Source organism: Protopterus annectens, chromosome 13.part0 (assembly GCF_019279795.1).
Source record: "Protopterus annectens isolate FY-2018-M chromosome 13.part0, PAN1.0, whole genome shotgun sequence".
NCBI lineage: Eukaryota > Metazoa > Chordata > Ceratodontiformes > Protopteridae > Protopterus > Protopterus annectens.
Window position 1 is genome coordinate 968,709,947 of NC_056747.1, and position 24,484 is coordinate 968,734,430.

A 24,484-nucleotide genomic window follows, 5' to 3' on the forward strand; every position below is an offset into this window, starting at 1 on the left:
CAGTCACCAAGGCCATTGACGAGGGGAAGGTGGTCCACACAGCCTACCTGGACCTCGCAAAAGCCTTCGATACAATACCCCACTCAGGCATTATAGATAAGCTCACCAGCTTAAATATAAACCCCTATGTCACTAGATGGGTTGCAAACTGGCTCAAGGACACAACCCACATGGTTAGAATTGCTGGAGCCATGTCAGACTCCAAACCAGTTACAAGTGGCATCCCACAAGGCTCAGTCCTGGGACCTCTCTTGTTTGGTATATATTTCTCAGAGGTACAGGCCAACACGGAAGGACTGTGGCTGACCAAGTTCGCAGATGACTGCAAACTTGGCACCATAATCGACTCTCCAGCTGACACAAGCATCCTACAAAAGGGCCTCATAGAAACAGACAACTGGTGCCAGAGCCATGGCCTCAAGCTAAACGCCAAAAAGTGTATAGTCATCCCCTTCGGCAAAAACAAAGTGCCCACAAATTACCACATAGATGGTAATCCATTAAGTATGGAAGAAGTAATTAGGGACATGGGGACCCAAGTTGATAGCAATCTCTCATTCAACAACCACGTGGCCAAAGTGGCTAGAAAAACATTTTATATAGCCCACCTAATCATGAAGGGATTCACATCTAGATCAGGGGAGGTCATCTTGCCTCTTTACGCATCCCTCATCAGGCCCATAATTGAGTACAATGCCCCTTTTGGAATGTACCTTACCAGACACCTGCAGCAACTGGAAAGACCCCAAAAGTACCTCACCAAAATGATCAAAGGGCTCAAACAGATGCCATATGCTGCCTGTTTAAAGAAACTCCAGCTCTACTCAGTGGAATACCGCCTGCTCAGGGGCGATCTGTGCCTGATGTATAAAGCCATGTCCAACCCGGAATTAATGGACATGCTGCAACTCAGAAAATCCAAATCCCATCGAGCTATGTGCTCGAGAGACTTGAACCTCAGCACTGAAATAAATAGGACATGCTGGAGGGACAGATTCATAACCCAGAGGCCCCCTTCACTCTGGAATAAAATCCCAGTCCAGGTTAGGCAGAGTCCCTCATTGACTCTCTTCAAGAGGAATCTTGATGAGTGGATGGGAGATCGTAGAGTTACTCCGGGTATCACTTCTGTGTCACTGTTAGACAGAGGCACAGTATACTAACCTCGAAAAAGGGCATAGCAAAATTCATTTAAAATGGGTGTCAAAAGCCAAACACACTCTGGCTAGGCTTGTAAATGCCCTAGGGCAGATAGCCTAGTATGAACATATGAACCTATGAACCTATGAACAAGAGAGTCCTCTAGTGGCTTAAAAAATTCTATCAGGAGCTCAATATGTTTAAAACTAGTATCCAGGTTAATACTTTGCCAATTCTTTAAGAGATCAGGACACACAGTACCGTAGGTAGGCATAACCAAGACTCTTAAGCCTCTCAGTACTACTGTGCAATACAAGCATGCTTCTAGGTAGAGCCTCTGCCATTGGTAATGCTTCAATTTAAACAGCTGATTCTCAAGTTCTTTTAGAGAATGATTAAGTTGTTCAAAGTCTACATTCCTTGGATCAGTTTCAGAAACATTGCTACCTGGATACAAAAGTAACAATGGATTATTTACAATATTCATCATTCTGTTTAAAGATGCTGCTTGTCTGTCCAATTTTGACTTGTTAGGAGTAAAATCAAGTTCTATATCCAAGCTCTCTGCCATAGTATCAAACCGGTAAAACCAAATAGTAGAAAAAACAGTAACTAGTAGAACGCGTATCTCCTGATACACTCATTAAGAAAGATGGAGAGAGGCTGCTCCAACAGGAGGAGGTGCAAGAGGACAAGGGAACAGTAGGACGTCATACAAGCACCAACGATCAAGAAGATATGGGGGAAAATGACGCAAGAATAGTACATAACATTTCTAAGAGATTTCTGGATGAAAATGAGATCTCTCTGCTAAAAAAGGGACTGTCATTCACACCTGCCTCCTCCCCAGATTTAGGGGTGTTAATAACAGACATTAGACTTTTTGTGCACAATATGATGCTACAGTTGATGCAATCAGAGACAATCCCAGTTTAAATTCTATATTAAATGTTTTCTGCAAAGTATGTGAAAAGGATTCAGATTTAATGTTTAATGACCAAGATTATAAATATAAAAATAAGAAATATTATAATCTGACACATGAGTATCAGGCATTATATATGTTATGTGTGGATAACAATATTTGCATTAAACCTGCCGGTAAGTTATTATGAATGCAGTATTCTATGAACGGTCTGTGTTGGATTTATTATGTGATTTGGAGACGTATGAAGAGATAATGTTACAGGGGATAAATGGGATTGTTAAAGAAGTGCATAATGTTTTGAATGATTGTTTATTAAACAACTACATAACAAATGATGTTTTCAGGTTTTGCTTAATAGAGTCTCCGGCTTCCAAGCCATACCAAAGATACATAAAGATGCCAAAAGGCCATCAATGAGACCAACTGTGTCAGGGCAGGGCTGAGTCACTGAAACAATGTTGAGAACCATTTAAGATCAGCTCTGAACTGTTATGATGTTGCTTTAAATGATACAAAACAGTCTCTTTTAGAATTATATAGAGTGTGTTCTCAGATTGACTTTAATGACAGTTGTTTGTGTGTAACCTTAGACATATGTTCAATATTCACTGTGATACCAAATGATATGGGCCTGGAGTATCTTAAGAGATTTTTGCTGAAACACAGTACTTATAGTCCACTCAGCATTGATATATTGTGGTTATTTGTGGAGACAATATTACTAAACAATGTTTTTATGTTTATTAAGTTGAATTACCACCAAAAAAATAGGTGTGACCATGGGGACACCCTGTGCAAACAGTTATGCCAATGCTGTTCTAGCACAGTGGGAGTCTCTATATGTCTTAGCGAATAATGAATTTCTACCACACATAAGATTCTACCATAGATTTGTTGACGATGTTTTTGTTTTGTGGGTGAGAGATGTAGATCTTTTAGATAGATTCATAGAGTATCTGCATAGCACTACTTCTTTTTTGAAGTTTTCTGTGAAGTTTTCAGATACTAGTATTGAGTATCTGGATATAAAATTGAACAAGGATGCTTTATATGGTATTGTAACAACTAGATATAGGAAGGAGTGCCATAAGAACCACATATTACATTGTAACAGCCTACACCCAGCACATGTGTATAGAAACATAATTAGAGGTCAGACAATGAGAATTTCTAGGTTGAATAATCTAGAGCATATGTTTCATAAAGAGGCTGAGATTATGAAAAAGGAATTGCTACAGAGGGGCTATAAATGTGATGAGATAGAAAGACAAATACAAGAAGTGGAGAGTCAAAGGAAGACTTCAGCAGCCCCATAGTACTCTCCTCTGTTAGTACACAAGAAACCAGAAGCAAATATGTACATAAGGAAGTCACCCAGTGTTTGCCTACCATATTTTAACAACATAGCAGAAATCTGTGACATAGTTAGACAAAGTTGGCATATTTTAACATCAAACTATGATGTTAATAGCATCAAAGGTTCAAGTCCAACATTTAGCTTCAGGAATAGAAGTTCATTAAAGAGGTTGCTATGTTACAGTAAGAAAGAACAACAGCTAGGGGCTAGGAAAAGCACCTTTCCATGTAAGAGTTGCAATTTCTGGGTTTGATTAATACTACTAATGTTTTTATACATCCCAAAACAGGAAAAGAATACAAATTTATGGTGGAAGCATCTAGTAGATCTAGGGACTTGGTATATTTGGCACAGTGCTCTGTATGTAAAAAACTGTATACAGGAAAGACCAACCGTACATTAATGGAAAGGATGAGGGAGCAGGCTTGGGACATAAACAGTGTAATACAATTAATTCTCTAGCTCAGCATATAATGCAAACTTCAGTTGAACATAAGTTTAAGTTTCAAGTGGTTGAGCAAATAGTAGATGCTGGTAGGATGGTGATATAATTAACAAAATGGAAGATAGGGAGTTGTTTTGGATTTTAATGTGATTCTAATATGATTTTAGACTGCATTTATATACATTTCTAATCTGCTTAGCACCAATTTTAGCTGCACACTTATTCATATACTGTTTTTTTCGTCACCTTATGTCTTTTTTTTGTCTCTTACTTTATGAACCCAGCTCTCCATCCTGAGATTCCTGTACCTGAGTAGGAGATTGTGCCCTGCTTGCTGACCATGAACCATAACCTAAATCAATTTCTGCTGTCTCATCCCTAACACCAGGAATAGAACCCAAATATCTCCCTGAACCACAATTCCTCAAGGAACCAGAAAGTATGTGTTCTGCTATAAATTGTATGTAACAGGTATATAGTATAACTTAATACATTGTGTTTAAGCACGTCTTCTTGCCTGGATAGCCAGCAGCCTTAGCCCTCATTACTTTATAGCCCCCACACTTTCCTTCTTGTATCCCCCTTAATTATCTCCAAGCTTGTTCCCCCCTCCAATCTCAGACCTGCTATCTACATTCAGGAGCTACTGCTGCAATATAGGGTTTGTCCTCTAGAAAGTGCCCTTTCCTAGTTTTACCTTCCTTTACACTGTTCCTGTCATCTTAGACCTTAACTCACAAGCATCAATTTTATTTTCATGCTTATACTGTAGTCCCACTCTACCCTTCCTAAGTCTCCGTTATACAATCTACTACTCCCTCCACTATTACAACTATGTTTCTTTATCTCTTTACTTATCTCCACCCACACTTGCCAACAGCAGTCAGCACTCCACTGATTGTTCTCACTCAGCTTCTTCCTTATCTTGGCTCTACCCGCTCCATTCGCCCTGCGGGCTCAATCTGCTCCCCTACCCTACCCCCGATTCCCACCCACCTCCAGTAGCCCTACTCTTATAAAACTTAACCACACCCCTCTCCACTTCCTACCAATCACTGGGAACACCATCATTGGCTAGCAATCTTCTATTTCCCTCCTTTCACCTGCCACTTCCTGCCTATTCCACCACACCCTCCTTCTATCCCTATCCACACACATTACACTTCCAAGCCTATATCAACACCTAACTACATATTCTTTCAAATGTACAAACTACCCACCTCATCCCAGTTACAGCTGTTAATCATATTCATACTTCTACGACCTTTAACTTTAGCCTACCTACTTACCTTCTATGAACACCGATTACTTACACACCTTCAATACACCAATAAGTTTATCACCTCTCCTTCTCTACCTGTTCACACTAACCATGTCAATATAACTGCAACACCCAGATATCTGCTGCCTAAATACCATAGAATAGCTCACATTAGATATAACTCCCTCAATGCCAAAAAGACTCTAAATCTATACTGTAAATTCCCAAAGCCAAGATTTCAAATACAACTCCTCTCTTTAAAAGATGGAGACATTCACCCAAACCCAGGCCCAACAATTACTACTTCCACTCAACACCTCAACCCCAATCTCTCTACTTTTCATTCCCTCGCAAACCTCCAAACTCACTCTTAATAGCTCACCTCAGTGTACAAAGTATTAATAACAAAGTTGCACAACTCCACTCTCTCTTGGAAGTCTACTCCTTTGACATTCTATGCTTAACAGAAACCTGGTTAAATCTTGCTACTAAGGACAATGAAATCATCTCACCCAGCTATAATATCTTATGACTTGACCGTGTGGCTAGGAAGAGTGGTGGGATTGCCATATTATTTCAATCAGGGCTACAAATTACTACCTATGACTTTAAACCACCTCAATACTCTAATGCTGAAATTCTTATCTCCAAACTGCAAATTAACACTTTCAAATCCATTTATATTATCTGTACCTATCTACCTCCTGGCAATAACCGTGCCATCATGGAAGATATCCTTTGCTGGTTATCCCAACACTTACCCCAAGAAAACATAATCCTAGGAGATTTTAACACTGACTGGAACTGTTGTAGTGGAACTCACCCTACCACCCATATTAACCTGTTTGGTTTTTCACAAACCATTACCTCCCCTACAAGAATAAACAAGCCCAATAAGAAAGAAAGCACCTTAGATTGGATTCTTATAAATAATCAACCCCAGCCTTATGAAGCTGATACCCTCCCTGATGATGTGAGTGACCACTCTCTCACCTACACCATCAAGCATTAGACCAATCCACCCATTCCAGCCTTATGTAGGGCAATTAGAGCAAAGAAAAACTTTAACCCCAATCTCTTCCAAAGTGAACTTAGAGCATGTAATTGCTCACCTTTAAAATACCTCCCACTGGAGGAAACTGTTAAATATTTTAATTCTAACTTCCTAACCATATTAGACCACCATGCTCCAACCCATTCTATCAGAATTAGAACAAAATCTGCCCCATGGCTTTCAAAAGAAACCAAGCAAAAAATCCATCTTAGAAATAAATACTGGAACAAATGGCGCATGACCAAAACCCCAGTAGACCAACAAAACTTCAGACAGCTGAGAAATGACACTAAAAAAGCTGTACTCTCTGACAAACTAAACTACTACCTACAATTCCAGCAGACTCACCATAATAACCTACAAAAGTTCTGGGCAAGTATTAACCAACTACTACACCCAGGACAATCTGGCACACCAAACCCACAAGGCACAGACCCTGAAAATCCCAAGCTCATAGCCAATGCCTTTAATACCTTCTTCAATGAATCCATTCAAACACTTGCCAGTCAGTTATCACCTAATATCTTTCTTAAATCTAACTCTGACTCTACCCGACCCCCTCCATTTCAGCTCCAACCAGTCCCAACAACTTATATTCTTACCCTTATCCAAAAACTAAAGCCATTCTCTCCTTCAGCTGACCAACTATCCACTGAATATCTACAAAAGGCAGCCAAACCATCGCCTATCCCATTTCCATCCTGATCAATAGAACCATCAGTGAAGGACATATCCCTAGTATCTGGAAAGTCTCCCATATTATCCCACTACATAAAGGTGGAAGCTCTACTGAATTTTCCAACTACCGTCCCATCGCCCTATTATCTCCTTTGGCTAAGATCATGGAAAAATGTATCCACAGGCAAATGCTTGACCACCTAATAAAAAATAATTTAGTCTCCAGCTGTCAACATGGTTTCTGACCTTCCCACAGCACTACTACTGCCCTCCTTTCCTTTACTGACTGTATTAACAAAAAACGTAACCACAATATGCTTTCCTCTGCATTGTTTATTGATCTGTCCAAGGCATTCGATATGGTAAACCACCAGATACTTATAAACATCCTTAAATCTCTGTCACTAGATGAACTTGCAATAAAATGGTTCATGTCCTGCTTAGACAACAGGCAACAGGCTGTGCTTTGGCACAATATTCTATCTACCCACCTGCCTGTTAACCTTGGTGTCCCTCAAGGGTCCATATTAGGACACCTACTTTTTTCGATATTTATCAATGACCTTCACCTAGCAATTCCCCAAGCTACATGCATCCAATATGCAGACGGTTCTACCCTCATATGCTCATCCACATCCAAATCTGAAATTTACTCCCTTACCCAAAAGGTGTTCAACACAGTTGTACAATGGTTTACACAGCGATGTCTCCTCCTGAACCCTAAAAAAAACAAACTTCTCCTTTTTACTCCTACTCGTAGGTCCTCTCCTATTGATTTTACAGTTACATCCATTAATGGTACCCTCATATCCCCTGAACCAACAACCAAACTACTAGGTATCACCATAGACAACAACTCTAAAAACTGTTAACAGAAAATTAGGCTCTCTCTATAGGATCAAGCCCTTCCTTTCTCCTACAACTGGAATAACTATTGCTCACACTCATCTAATCTGTACACCTCACCTATATATACAAATATATCTAAAAACAACCTCAATAAGATGGAACATTCTTACAACAACATAGCCAGATTTGCTACAGGAAACCCATTCAGAACCCACCACTGCCATAATCTAAAGCAGCTAGGATGGCTTGAACTTCAAAATCAGCTTAAATTCCTCCAACTGACCACTGCCCATTAAACCCTCTACCAACCTACCAATACTCCTATACTATCTAGCCTCATCATTCCCTATACCAATCTGCAGACCTTATGATCATTTCACAAACTTCTTGTAGATATTTATAAATCAAGCAACAAGGCTGGGGACTTGCTCTTCTCTAATACTGTTAGAAAATACTGGAACCTACTTCCTAGTGAACTTTCCTCACTACCCTCTATATCACTTTTCAAAAGCAAACTAAAAATCTTCCTTAAAACACACTGGTTGTGAACTACTTTGATTTGGATTGAATTAGTGTGCTCTGGATCTCTAACGAAGCTTTCTCTGCCATTCACTTCACAGATCCTTTAATCAAAAATTAAGTACTAAGCCTAAGAAACTAGCTCTCCTAATCTCGCTTCTGCCTATCATCTTCTTCTCATTAATCAAAATCTACTTTCCTTAATTTACAACATAACCTTGTTCTACTATATACTTTTAATTGCATTCTCTGGAAGCATTATTATAAAAACCTCTTATTATTAACACATTTATATTTATATTTATATTTACTTCATTATACTATAACCTACCTTATTCTTACATTATGTATTAACCTTTTTATTGTATTGTACCTGCAATTCTTTTGCACAATGTTATGAATGTCTGCCCTCTTTAATTATCTCTATACTGTAACACACTTTGTACATATGAGCTTTTGTATATTTGATTTTGTTTTGAATATGAGATGTTATGTTTTTGTTCCATGGAGCTTATCTCCGTGGGTCTCTACTGAAAATGGACATGTATCCAGTTAGACTAGCCCGGTCAACAAATGTAAAATAAATAAAATAAATAAATTTAAACTTACAGGCAGAAAAGGAGGGCGGACTGAATGATAAGGTCTCTTTAAGACTGAAACTGAAGAGAAGACAACCTTATAAAATAGATAATGATGTATGATCATGTGACTTGATTCCTGAATCTGTATTGGTAGCTGAATTAAGAAGTTTGGTATAAATGACTGTTTTATGAATGCAGAAAAACATGGTCTGATGAAGTGGATTTTACCCATGAAAGCACTTGCCTCTGTATTTTGTTTTGTTAATAAAAGGTTCTCTGTCATTTTATATGCTGTTTTTATTTTTATATACATATATTCCACTTATTGTTAAATATACAAAGGAAACTGAGTTCACAGATTAGGTACTGGTAGGTATTATGTATTTACAGTGGCAGGTATTATGTACTAAATACAATTTGTGTTGAAAGACTTAAATTATTATTTGATCACAGTTAGTTATTAGTAGAAGAACGACAGGAAAGTGGAGGAGTCATAGAAGGAAGTGAGAAGTGTACTAAATGTGGCTATGTGCAGAAAAGCTGATAGTAGAAATTAAAAGACTACACGGAGTAAATGCAGTTGCATTTTCTGGGGCATTATTTAGCTAAAATTTAAAGGAGACTGATGTTTTGTGTTTTAAGGGTCATGTTTTATACAAGAACAGTATAATTTGTTATTCAGGTGTTGCTATAGTTTGGTCATGAATTTCTTTCTGTTTACAGTGACGATATTTGCTATTAGTAGTATTCCAGTGTTTTGTAGCAGTGTTTTGTGGCTTTAATTGTAATAACTTGATTTTCATTAAGTAATTTCAGTGTCCTATTTGGACTATATTTTTCTGCTGGATCTTTTAACATTCATATGTTCATATATGTTCATATATTCATATATTAGTACTAGGCTAACTGCCCTTGCGAGCCATTTTAAACCTAGCCAATTATCCCTTGTGAGACTCAAACCTTGCACCTTGTGTTTGTAAGGCAAACACCTTAACCATTAGGCCATTTCTCAAACTTGTGCAGTGTATTGTGAACTACTTTGATTTGGATTGAATTAGTGTGCTCTGGATCTCTAACCATGCTTTCTCTGTCATTCACTTCACAGATCCTTTAATCAAAAATTAAGTACTATAAATGAAACTAAATAAACTTGAATTAAATAAAAACTGTTCATCCATGATGTCAGAGGATTAAGTGTACTACATTTGCAGGAACCTGATTTTGCACAATGGCACAGTCAGTAAGAAAGGTTGACAGGCAGTCAGTTTGAACATTTTTGGCTATATGCTCAGTAGGGAAGGTCTGGCTTCAGATTTCAAAATTTCAAATTACAAACATCTGACCTCCTAGTTGAAAAACTGTTATTGTTATGCATTAATTTCTCATAGGCTGTCACGTACTTGTGTTCTACCCCAAATAAAACCAAAACTTGCAGTCAAGGTCCAAGATAGCTAAGCAGCATTGTGTCCGTAAACACAAGCAAACGGCAGGGTCCAGGTAGTGATGATTAAGGTATTTCAGATGAACACATTGTATAGCAATTATAAACACAGTATAATTGTTTTAAGGAACAGGAAAAAACATAAAGATATTTTAGCTTGATTGTTACCTTCCTGTTTCATTGTTTGACTGTGTAGCAGTTTAAGAACAGAGGTAAAGAACATTCTACTTGCTTTCTGCTTGTTTGCTTATTTTACAGAAGAGTGGCTTCTCATTTTGATGATTAACCATCTACAAAGTATATCATGCGCTTTAAGCCAAATCTATGTGCCAAAAACTCAGAACCAAAGGTGACCCCACAGAGAAGATGCTGTCTCCAAGAATTGTATACAGCAAACCAAAAACGTTCACCAGTAAATCACAGCTGACATTATTCACAGCTCTTTAATATGTTGTAAAGCACTTTTGTCCATAGCACATCATCAGAATCGAAGACAGCATCTTCTCTGTGTAGTTGCTTTTATTTATACCATGTGCTTTATTACATTAAGTAGCATTATAATTATGCTTAGGGTGGTTTAATTCAAGGGTTGCAAAGTGGTGTAGTAGCAAGCTTTGTTGCCTCACAGTGCTTAATCCCCAAGCTTAGTCCTAGGTGAGCACCTCCTGTGTGTCCTCCCTGTGTTGACATGGGTTCTTGCTTGTCAATCTGCCAACCCCCCCCTAGCCCCCATTCCACAGACATGCTTAAAGGTAAATTGGTGATCCTGGAAATTGTGTATAGGCGTATGTGTGTGTATATATACACATGTATGTGTGTTTGTGTGTGTGTGTCGGTCTGTGTGTAGCATCCTATTCAGATTAGTTCTCTCTACCCTGTGATTACTGCTTGCAGGGACAGACTCTGGCTGCTAGTCCCCCATAGTAGGATAGTCTAGGTATCAGAAAATGAGACCATGGGTGTTTTATTTTCTACGTGTACTATGTAAAATCAGTGTTGCACGACATCCTAGCTGAGATTCACTAGCAGTGCCTGATGAGGAGGTTTTTAGGTTAGAATGGGATTCTGATAATAAAACAGTAGCAAATAAGATGTAAAATAAACAGCCAAACACATTAAGAAATATGATGGAACTTGGTGGGCTTGTTCAAATGAGTGTAGAAACAGAGATAAAGCAAAGTTTTTTTCCTATTAAGTTAATAAAAAAGCTAAATATAATACAGCTTGAGTATAATAAAACAATTATAGTCTCCTTTATGTCTGTAACATAAACAAGGCAGTTTGATAAATGATTTCTTCTAATGGGCATTGATTTCGGGGGGCGGGGGTTAAGCAATAAACCATACCACCATACCTGGAAAAATGTACTAGATGGATTATTTTAAGAGCTGGTTATTGCAGTTCCTGTGAATAGCATTAACTAGTTTGTTTGTCTCAGCAATATTAATATTATTAATGGTTAAGACCATGTCAAGCATTCAGCTAGGAAGGTCACTCAGATGTAAGCAGGGCCATCACTTACACCAAGAAAAGAACATATATCTAGATATTATTATAGTCTTAAGCCAAGGACATGCTGGGGAATAAATCCCTGATCAAGAAATGCAGCTTTTCCCAGTGGTACATTAACAGCAGTGAATCTTGAACTACAGTAATATCTTGCTTATTACAACCACAGGAATGTTATATATGATTAGAAGACCGAGACTTTTCTTTCAGCTATGCACAGTGGCAGTTCCAGTAGGCTCATTTCTTTTATTTGTACCATGGTTTAAAATGTTCATCTAGTTATTTTTAATGTGCTCTAAAGTCACTTGGTTGTATATACAGCATTTGCCTTGCTGCATGTTATGCAATAAAATGAATATAATTTATATGGCTTAGGGAGAAAACCCAAAAGCCTAATAATAGTGTAAGTTTAAGTAGTTAGTGTTTTTTGAGCAATGTCCCTATATGCCACAGCCCTGGGCTTTGTGACATTATTCCTTTCTTTCAAATCACACTTTGACTTGTGTGTGTGTGTGTGTGTGTGTGTGTGTGTGTGTGTATTCATGCATGCCTGGATGTGTGCATGCAAGCACGCACATGTGTGTGTGTGTGTGTGTGTGTGTGTGTGTGTGTGTGTGTGTGTGTGTGTGTGTGTGTGTGTGTGTGTGTGTGTGTGTGTGTGTGTGTGTGTGTGTGTGTGTGTGTGTGTAGGTGTCTATGTATGTGTGCATGCTGTGTGCATGCGTGTGTGTGTGTGTGTGTGTGTGTGTGTGTGTGTGTGTGTGTGTGTGTGTGTACTTGCCTTTATGTCTGCCAGTGAGTGTGTGTATGTATGTATGTGAATGTCTGTCTCTGAGTGTGTGCTTATGTGTGAATGTCTGTCTGTCAGTGTGTGTGCGCCCATACGTATGGGTATGTATGCATGTGCGCACATGTGTGTGGGTGTGTGCACACGGGTATGTGATGTGTGTGCACTGTGTGCATGTGAGTGCATTTGTGCATGCATGCATGTGTGTGTGCCATTTGCATGTCTGTGCTTTCTGTGTGTGTGTTTGTATGCAATATCAGTAGAAGCAAGGGGTACATTGGCACATGGTGATAAAAATACAGCAGGAGATAAAGGTTACTGCTCTTGCACCACCTGTGTGGGAAGACCTTTCCCAAATACACCAGCAGACTCTTTACCTTGAGGAGAGGACACTGCAGCAGTCTTATCTAAACTTCTGGATGATGTGGAAGTACCCATCTGTTTCGTGGTAGCTGAAGTATACTCCTTTCTTGGAATTCAGGGGAACCTCAAAAACATACTCATTAATAAACAATAACTAATAACATGAGAACCAGAGGCCTCACTGAAATTCCAGCAAGGTATCACCCAGAGCATTCTATACACCTCCCCACAATATTCTCTGTGTAGCCTGTGCCCATGAGGCCTCCCATTCTAAACAACTCTTGAAACCATAAGTGTATACAGCCTCATCCTGTTCTCCAGCTATTTTCTTGCATTTCTCATACTGGTGTAGGTCCTATAATGGCCTGCTGGCTGCTCTGATGTCTTTGGTGGTGACAGTGGAAGTGGCCCTCCTGCTTTTCAGCCTCTCCTCCTGACATTGGCAATATAATTCCCTCCACTCTCACTTCCTTTGCTTAACTGCTATATCTGTAGAGGACCATAGAGTAGATGGAATGATGACACAGTGAGACGCCTTTAAAATCACAACAGTAGTTCAGTCCATGGCCTCACAACTGACAGAAGGCTCTCAGAAGGAAGACAGCTATATTTTGCTTGTGTGAATAAATAGCTTAAATTAAGTAAATCCATTTAATACTGTTTAGAAATCTATTTTTGTTTAACTGTTGTCATTGTAGCCTGTATTTCTTCCCCATGTGTTGCTAATACTGGTGGTTGTGGCTCATGTGGAATTATTTGTGGTTTTTATTATTCCATGGTGATCTGCCTACCTCTGGATATTGTTTTTTCTGTGTTTTGTATTATGTTTTCACATTAATTCTGCATCCTGTTGTCATGTGCCATGCTGTAACTATGATTGCTGGTTTGTGTTTCCACAACTCTGTTGTATACTGGAGCCACTGTACATGTACTATCCTATCACTGATAGCCATTTGTGCTGCCTGACCTTGTCATTCCTGTGCAGTTCTACCATATACACAATACTGTTCTGTGGCATCTATGCTGTATTTTTGCCTAGTACAGTCTGTGTAAGTGTTTTTTCCTAGCACTTATGCTGTCACACCCATTGTTGTGCATTCATACTCTGTGTCCATCTTTGTGGCTATCTGTTATACTTTGGTATATGAGGTTTAACTCAGCCTGCTGCCTTCAGGACTATGTGCTCCTGCTGAAGCACTGTACTACAGTGTCAGATTGCCCCTTGCATGTGCTGTTTGCTGCTTTCTGTATTTTAACTCACTAGGTGTGCAGTGTTGATGAATGCTTCGTTTTTGAATTCCACGTAGAAGCTGCATTACATTGAGACTGATGTGGACACTGCTATGCATTTCTTTATTACACCAGTGTGTGTTACATAAACTGCTGCCCTTTTTGATTGTGATATTTCAGGACTTTGGTCACTACACCCTCTCTAACCTAATTTATGCACTATACACCACTGTGAATGTCTCCTAAGTGGTCAGTATAATTTAATAATGACACTTAAACTGATCCTTCGTGGGACTGTTTCATGAAAACAACTATCCTGACAATCTGCATGTTGTTCAAAAGGCTGCAGTTATGCTGCTTCTCAGTCTTATATCATAACACATTTTCACACCAACTTCTAAGTCCTCTGATGTGTTTTTAGATGAAATCAAAGTAATTTACTAACTTGAGATGGTCAGGCAAAATCTGCACAGTTGTGAATAAATAGGCATTGAAGGACTACACAACAGGACTGTGCTTTTTTGAGGCATAAAATATTCACACTGGAAATCTGGCAGTTAGCAAAGAGGATTAGTCTGCCTGATAGTACAGAGGATGAAGGCTATGTGCTGTTGATAACCTGCTTCCTGTGGTACAAGGTTTGATGCCCTCAGCATCCTTTTGCCTACTATATGACCTTGTGCAAATCAATTAACTAGACATTGCTTTGAGGCAACTGATAAATTATGTTTGCACCTCAGTGGTCTCTTGGACTGCATGCCTAGCAACTACATATGAACACATTACTGATTGAGGTACAAGACTACAAAACTACATTGTTGTCAAGAGTCAGCTGTCAAATTTAAAATTATTTCTTTCTAAATTCATCTGAGGATTGATAGAGAGAACACAAAACAATCCTCAAATAAGTGAATAAATGTGAATAATTAGCTTTATGTGCAATTTATTTGGTATACCTCCTGGTCTCTACTATGTGACTTATTGTTTAGCCAATGACTCTCTCATGCTTGAGTTTTCCACCAGTCAGAAGCATTTAAAGCTATTCAAAATCAGAGACAGCTTCCAGATAGCTAATCATCCCAGACCAAATGCAGATGGGTGCTGGACCATCAGAATCATATTGTGGAAAGTCACAGTCACCTGTTGAGGCTATAAGATTAATTTTCTTTGTATTTTCAAAGCATTTAACATTTGTAATGCCAAATCTTTTATGGGAAATGTGCAGGTCAGCTGTGCAGCATCTAAGATTTTATACTGTGTGTGGTGACTTCCCCTGTAGTGCATCTGGAAGGCTGACTACTCAGTGATGTCAACAGCATTTAGATTTTTTAGTCAAAGCATTATTTTCATCTGCATTTGGCTACCTATTACCAAAGATGACATACAAAAATGAATGGCAATTATATAGCTTACCTTTAAAATAAGGTAACTGTTACACAGCTTGCATACCACTAATGTATTATTTGTTATTTAAAAAAAAACAGCAGCATTTGCACTTCAAAAAATGTGTGCCACTTTACAGAAACACATTATTGCAAACAAAAAGCAAAGTCAAAATAATTTGGGCATGTTTATGCCACTTAAAGAAGTGAAGGCATTCCTAATTACTGTGAAACCAACCATGGAAGGTGTTCCTTCAGATGTGTGTCATCAGTGGTCTAGGATCAGAAAGAACAGCATTTAGAAATACCTAAGTTAAAGCAGGTAAACAGATCCAGTTTCAAGTATATTTTCTAGCGCATTCTAATTAAATTAAAGCAGCCATGCAGTGTTCTTTTACTGAAAAGAGCATTTGCTTTGTAATTTTAATGCAGAGCTATAGCTTTCCTGAATCCTAATTCTTAACACAAACAAAAATGCATTTCTAAATTAGATGTGACAGTCATTTTGAATAAATAAATTGTAGATAAATTGAGTGAATATATATATATATATATATATATATATATGTATGTATATATATATATATATATATATATATATATATATATACATATATACATATATATATATATATATATATATGTATATATAAATATATATATATATATATAGTTAAAGTGTCCGTGATATATTTATCTGTTTGTCACATTCGAAACTTGTAAAGGAACAAAACGTAGTGAATTCAGTCTGTTACTAAAGAAGAGTGTGATGTAAACATTGTACCCAGGCTTCTTCTGCTTCAGTGTAATAAGGCTGGTGCACTACTGTCACAGTCAAAGCTGCATAGCCTGTCACCTAAATCTAGGTAGTCAATCATATTCTGAATGTCACTGTATTTAACTTGATTCGTTACATGCTCACTGGTAATACGTGGTGGTCATGTACGCCCCATTGAAATGGTGTTGCATTATCATTCATCACTAACTAGTTTTATTACAGCTTATTTTAATTTTATGTTCAGCCCAGCAGGACAGTCCAGAAGATCTGAAGGAAATGGAGGCTGAGAACAGCACAGTGATGCTTACTCCAGACTCGAGCATATCGTCCACTGAACTGGTGGGCAACGTCACATCTTTGGTTTCACCCCCAGCTTCAGAATTGTCTGAGGGTACACCAGATGGCAACATGATCCCAGCCATTATAGTGAGCACCGAATGCATAGAGAATGGGTTAGACATAAGTATTACATCCACATCACAAAGCCAGAAAGAAGGCAAGAAAAGCAAATCACATCTCCATTGCCCTGTGTGCAAAGTAACTGTCAACTCAGCATCTCAGCTTGAAGCACACAACAGTGGTAAGGCTTTTTGTTACCTTTATAATGAAAGACTCATGATATACTAGAAAATCAAACAATTATGCTATGCATTCAGTACAGAAAAGAGCCACAACTGTTTTCCTGAAAGGTAATCACAGGCCTATAAATATTTCTATTTTAGACACCAGTGAAATACATACACAGAGGCAAATGGTGTTGATGTTGATATTTTATGTCTGCAGATACTAAAGCTCATTAATAATATATGCCCCCAAATGTGACTAGGTGGCTCATTGCATAATAATAACAATGTAGTACATGGAGCTTGGTGATTACACTCTGAAATTTGGAAAAAAACAACTTAGTTAATTGCTACAGTGGTATGTGGCCTGACCTTAACAAATATTAAGCACGCCTACTCGACTTGTTATGTTCAGGTCTTGGACTAGACAGTAAAATCTGGCAAAACTGAGCAAATCTTGTCATCACAATGAACAAAACATGCTAGAGGGATAGGTTCCTGACCCAGAGACTCCCCATACTCTGGAATAGACTGCCTATACATGTCAAGCAGAGCACCTCCTTGGCCCTCTTCAAAAGGAACCTTGATTGGATGGGAGAAAGGAAATTCACCTCGGGGATCACATCAGTCGCCCTGCTAGACAGGGGTCCAGGGAAGTAAATATTGTGGGAAGAAATATCCAGGGAATTGATATGGCTAGGCTTGTATAGGCCCTAGGGCCGATAGCCTAGTACCAACCTATGAACCTATAAATAATGACAGTGGCAGAATAAAAGATTTGTTTCTGCCTGCTGTCCATGTCTAATGTGACCGCCCCCCACCCCCCACCCCACCCCCCACACACACACACACACACACACAAACTTCTGTTATAAAATAAAAAAGTTACTAGAATAACAGGATGCATGTTTACCTGAATTTTCTGAAGGATATAAAGCCTGAAACTCAAATGTCTTTTACAAATTCAATCATCAGTAATTTATTCAAAAAACACATACTTTATGAGGAACACACAAAATATATGAGGAAAACTCTGGACATTCAGCAAAAAGCTGGACAGTTGAGAGGCAGAGAAGGTGACAAGGGAGAGTAAACTTAAGGGATGGAATTACAATGCCTTTTTGACAGCACTCTCCAAGTGTATAAGGCTTTAAAAGCTGGAAGGATAGTTCATTTTTCTTTTTCTTTTTTACTGTAACTATTAGCACATGGAGCAGATAATGCCACATGCACTGCGAAGAATTATGATCGGGTCTCCAGACCTAACTATAATGTGTTCTCTATATGAATGCCAAGATTCACCTCCTAAGCTTCACTCTCGATGTGAATTTCTTGGCATCCATGTCTTGAACACATAATAAGCTAATTAGGATCGGCAACCAGGTCGTAATCCTCTATATTCATAGCATCATAAGACTATTTTAATCTCTAGGAAGGGGAAATGGCAAACTGGGTGAGCCAGAAGGTCTTTAATTTCCATAATCCAATAATTCTCCTAAATAAGTAATCCTTTTTTGCTCAAACTCTCTCCATTTTTAGCATCTCTGTTTCTTCTTTTCTATTCTTTTGCTTCTTCATGTATCTAAAATGTACAAAATGCTTTATTTTCCTTTTTCCTAAGCATCAGTGTTGCTCTTGACTTCTTGCATGTGTTTAACATTGTTTAGGGGCTTACTTTACAGATACTGAAGAGTTTACAACAAGGCCTATCAGTGCACAGTTAAGACCAAGGTTGGACCATTGAATATTTTTAGGCCATGAGAGCACTGTAGCTCACATGAAGCCCATTTCAATGTTAAAGTGCAGATGGTTGTCGAATCATTTTATATATTCAACCAAATGGTGAAAGTATCAGAAGGCATTCTGTCTCCTTGGACAGCGAAACAAGAAGAAAGCTGTCAGCAATCTGATATTTTTTAATGAACCAGCCGACAAGCTTTCAGTTCCAAGTATCATTTTTTTTTTCATTTTGGATTTATTTTCTGTAATTTAAGTAACCTATGTAAAGTAACACGTATATTCTTATTAGTCTAGCTCTAATGAAGTTTAGAAATTTGCCACATGTAGTCTGATCAGTGTCCTGCTTATCAGATCCAGAGCCATAGGAATGGTGGGGTGAAATGGGCAGCAGCTCTGGGTACCAAATTACATGGGTACTGTAATTGGGTGAATGTTATTTATTTATATAGAAATCCAGAAAACCTGTACTTGCCTATAACTGTCTGCATTGAATCCAGTATCGTTTTTTTTTTGCTGTTTTTTTATTTTTTTTTTTTGCTTTCTGGCTTTGCCTCTTTGGGTCCCTGCCCACTTTCAGTGAGTATACCTCCAAGAATCAGAGTGGTTTGTGGGTTATCTTAGGCACATGGTGGCTTATCACAAACATGGTAATGTGGAACATACCTCCCAACCATACCAAATTCCTCGGTATTTACTAGTTTTGAAGGCAAAATAATGGGGTGCTATGAATTCCATAGTGGCCCCTTTAATTCTCGATTTTTTATTTATTTATTTTGGGGGAGTACAACTTTAAATGTACTGCCAACATCACCATGCACCCTGCAGGAGCGTGCATGATGACATCGCTTTGTGAGGCAGACTGCCAGCCTGTTGGAGATGTGGACTGTGTTTAAAGTTTACAACCTGGAAACTTAAATAACAGCAAGCCAGCAGCACATTAGCGAGTGGAGCAGTGGTTTACAATTTAAACCAGATAAAAATCCATTAGGTACATCAGGGAACCAGGCTTTCTCCAGAAACTAAATTACAAAACATTATAGTTTAAACATTTTTATAAGAAAAAAATAAAAATTACAGTTTAAGTAAGTTAAACTTAACTTCTGTTTCTGCCAACTACCAAGTCAACTTCTGATTCTGACTGCAGTGCAGACTCCGGTCTGCAACCCACCCTTTGGCAAGAACAATGGATCTTGCATTAATCCAAACCCAGAATGGACAAGCAGATATCACATATTGGCAGATCCCTGTGTATTTTACTGATTTCAGTGCTGACACTGTAGTTTCTGTAAAACTAATGATATTAAGGCACTATCGTATAGTGGTTAGGTTGCAGACCTGCAGGTCCATTTGAATCCCATTCACTTCCATTTATGAACTGTCAGTAAGTTACTTAGTAGCCCTGTTAAAACAGTCAGCCCAGTATTTTTTATTATTGTTAAATGAAAGTTTGAAGAAATATTAATTGACAATACGCTGATGTTTTCATTTCTGTAATATACCGATGTTGGAAGAAAAAAATACAAGTGGGTGATGTTTGCATTCCTCTCGCAAAATGGCTGATTTTTTCAGAATGTGTAACTGACAAACTGTGCAGAGCTTGGTGGTTTGTGATCTAAAAAGTCAGCTTACAGATTCACTCTTTTGACTGCTGTTGTTGTCTTGAGTCCTCTCATAAAAGAAGTCAGTTATACAAGAACAGTCCAGATGAATCTAAGAAAATAGCTTGGAAGTTGACAATTTGAGAAGGTAGCTCTGAAGGTCAGTTTCTGTCTGCCATGCCATGATGTAACAAGTGGAAGGGGACAGAGTTGTGCACAAAGCATGGGTGACAAGGAACAATGTAGATGTATATGGCCATGCAATTGTATATGCCATGTGTGATGGCCTCTGAGGGTGGCTGTGTTTGCACAAAGTACACATTCCTGCGTGTGCTACTTTTAAGTTATTTTTCATATATACTATTGCACAGTATTCTTGTAAAGGCCAGTTACGTTTGTTACAATATCATTAGTTATAAGGATAAATATGCAGATTTATAGATGAGACATTCTTCAACCCTTTGGGTTGGCCAAAGCAGAGTGGTACTTTATGAGGCTGAGCCCTACAGCAGTTTAGTAAGTGCTTATTTAGCTTGTTTTCTTTTGCAAGCATGTATACATTGCGTGGTGGAAATCTGAAAGTATCATTGTTGCACTTATGTCCTTAAGGGAATTCTGTGTAAGCACTACATTTAAGTGTTTTTGTTGTATTTCCAAGCATAGATCTGCAAATGTCTGAACATGAGACAGTAGTAAAGCATACATTTGCTGTGTATTTTCAGGACTGTGCCTACAATGTTTGCTTCTTATTTTTTACTGGGTCAGCATATTGTTCTTGTTTATTATCCAGTGCAGTAAGCATTTTCAGGCATGATCAAACAAATCACCTTAATACGATACAAGGAAATATTTAGACTTAATGCTGTATAATATGCATTTTTTTAGAAAAATATAGTGCAGTATTCCAACTCGGCACCCACAATGAGCCGGGAATTGCCTCCTCCTGTAATTCATATGGAGTTATAATTATTCGTAATATATTTAAGTGTGATTTTAAAATTATTTTTGTTTTTGTTAGACCTGTTGCTCTTACTCCTACTGGAACTGTTTGGTTATCTTTCTTCCACGTTGCTCTTATTTCTGCTTGCAAATTCTGGCCTATATTGTACATCTGACTGACAAGAAGGTTGTGTTCATCCCTGTCATGTGGCTTCTTTGAAGTAAATGAAAACAGTTCCTGTAAGAAAGCTTCTGTTGCTGTTTCTTAGAATCTAGTGAGTTGCTATCCAACAGGCTGTTAACATAATCTAGTCCTGTTGAAATCCATGTTGATGACATCCATTAATGATATATTTAATATCTAATTTCTTATAAAATTTGATTTCTATTTATTTTAGTTTTATTTTATACCAGTTTAGTAGTAGTAGTTAGAATTAATTTATTTTTTACATAAATTGTACTTATTTTAATTTTATGTGAGTGTAGCAGTTAATTTTATTTGTATAAAAGAAAATTACATTTTAGTTTTATACAAGTTCAAATGTTAATATAAATAAAACACTATTGTCTGGTTATATTTTGTGTTTAATATTTTGTCTGTTCTTCAATTTGTGTTTGAATGTTGGTATCCCTCAATCCCATTGGAGTGGGTGAGACATAACTATGCATGCAAATGTTATGTTAATCAGCATAATGATTTTTGGCCAGTTGTACCTACTTTTAATTGGCCTTTGCCCAGATTTTTGATGTTCTCAGGTTGAGAGGTATGATCTGGCACCACTGAGTGTTTAAATAAAAAGCTCACCTGCATTTTAGTAACATACGTAAGTATAGAAGTGTTTGGGTTTGGATAGCAGTGGTGGCAGTGGAGTAGGCAGGCTTTCAAAATGAAATGAAGCACTATGTTGATATTGCAAAAGATGAACAGTGCACTGACAAGACAGCTAATTACTGGTGAAGATACAGCAGCAAATTACCATGGGCTTGGAGGAGGTGCTGATGGGGGTCCCATACAGGGCACCAACCAACCAAGTTATAGCTCTGATGGAATCAGTATTTGTGGCATTTGTCTCAGTAGTGGTGTTTAGTCAATAAATAATCCTTTTTTGTAGCCTAGTTCAAAGAGACATGAGATATCTAATGATACTTTTTATAAAATCTTTTAACTGACTTTGTGAATTCCTTTCATATGTTTTTTGAATTCCCTTTGGATTATTGCTGTGTATAAGAAAAGTACAGTTTTGTACCTACCATAAATGTAGATGTTCGAGGATTCCATTGCTGCAGTCCTTACTATTGGGTATAGTCCGCATCCAGTCGGCCCGAATACCAGAGAGATGTCAGAAGACCCTAAAGAAACAAAAACATAAGCAGGTAAACTCACCTACACAACCACCCCTAACACAGAACATCTACATTTATGGTAGGTACAAAAGGCTGGCAAATCATAAAGAAGCAGGAGCTGACAACATGCCTTGCAAAACAGCTGTGGCAAAACCAGCCCTAGACTTAGAGTAGATAGGAAGGTGATAATGCTTAGAGAAAACTCAAAGCAAAAGAAACAAACAACTGGCAGTCTTCCATGACAAATATTTTAATTCAGCAGTAGCGTTCTGTGCTCCTGGCAGAAACCTTGCCTGAAGAGTGAGGTGATGCTGTGAGTCTGGCAGGCCACTTGTCTTGTATCCACTTCCCTTTAGGTGACATTCCTGAGCCCACCACAAAATCATATGTTACACTTAAGCAAATGCATTCAGAATGGGATTCTGCAATAGTGGCACAGTGGATAGTCATTTCACCTCACAACAACAGATTCCCTAATTCATTTCTCAGCTGGGGTGCCTTCTATGTGAAGTCATGCATGTCCCCCTCCCCCATGTTCGCATTTCCAAAGACAAGCAGTAGGTGGGTTGGACACTCTAAACTGGCCATAGGTGTGAGTGTGCATATGAGTGTGTGGTGTGGAAGAACTACCATGGCAGGGCTAGCCACCCACTGATGTAAACCTTGACTCTAGATGATTGTCACTGTTGAAGTGACACACCAACCCCTGTGTGCAAAAATGAGAAAAGGTGGTTGCGGATGGATTTAGCCGAATCATATTTAGTCTCACAGTTGTAGCCTAAGTGTTTCAACATGATGGTCCTTGAGAGTAAGGAAGTATACCCTTACCTCCAAGGCTTTGCAATTTCTGAGTTAGTATATTTAGGCAGAGGTAAGGGTACTAAGGATGAGGTGGTACAGGGAGATTGCCCCCCCAACCTCACAAAAATGCATTTCACATATATTATAAACTTCAGTTGACATTTGTGGAAGTCAGCATTACTTTTTTAATTTGTCTGTTCTGAATGAAAGTCAGTTTAATTAGATATAATAAATGTATGCATACTTATTATTTTTTTACATATAGCTTGTGAATAAATCAGCATAGTTTTGCAGAATGTCATTGTTATGGCTCTGCACAGTATCCAAGCTGTCCATGACTGTGTGACTACATCTGTAAATATGCGTTGTTTATTGAATTTTTTTTCAATTCCAAGCTTATCACAATCCTAATAAGCCAGAATATTAATCAAATTAATTATGTGCTACAATTTAAAACATAATTTTGTAATTTTTATTTTTAAATTTACGTCAGCAGTTTTTGATCCATTATCCCACCCATTTGCCTGAAAATGTTAACAATGTCCACACAACATTCTGTTCAGCACCTTTGTAGCCAGTGCTTCAAAGACAACTTAAGACAAACTATTATACTTTGCACCACAGTCTGTGTAAAATTCACAATTTTTCTTTTATATTTGCAACATTTTTCTAAGAATCTGGTTTACATTCTTGTCTTAGAGCTTCTGAGGCATTTCAGATGTTACAGTACTGAGCCATTTCCTTCTCACTGTATTCACAAGTAATTTATTTTCATATTTCTCTTCAACATGTAGTTTCTGTTAAACACTCCTGTGCTTACCTTTACACAGATTTGAAAAATATTACTGCTTCACCCAGACTCAAAGCTTCCAGTTTCTTCTAAGTTTCCATGCATAGAGAGAATTCCAGAGGGTTGTATTCGAAGGATTATTTAAAGTGTGAAGTATATTGCTATACTTCAAAAAACACAGACACTTGACAGCAAATACACTTCTTCATTTTTTCAGACACATTGCTCCATTTTTGATATGCAGTATCTGAATGATGAGGAAATAAGACAGTGACATTTTATTTTTTTATTTGGTTTAACCACTGTAAGGTCTATACTGGCCATGTTTTATCTCAAAGTGTGCCTCACTTGACATGCAGTTTCCTGTAACTAGAGTGTTAATATTTAAAATATATATATATATTTAT

At 38.0% G+C, this 24,484-nt stretch overlaps 1 protein-coding gene across 1 annotated transcript in view; it reads left to right on the plus strand.

The window, feature by feature from the left end:
* Positions 1-16,944, plus strand: part of ZNF385C (zinc finger protein 385C) — a 1,443,898-nt gene extending 1,426,954 nt beyond the window's left edge. The window contains exon 7 of the mRNA XM_044054735.1: positions 16,547-16,944. Within this exon, the coding sequence (XP_043910670.1) occupies positions 16,547-16,929 (383 nt within the window). The 3' untranslated portion in view covers positions 16,930-16,944. The remainder of the gene's footprint in view (positions 1-16,546) is intronic.
* The last annotated feature ends 7,540 nt before the right edge of the window (positions 16,945-24,484 follow it).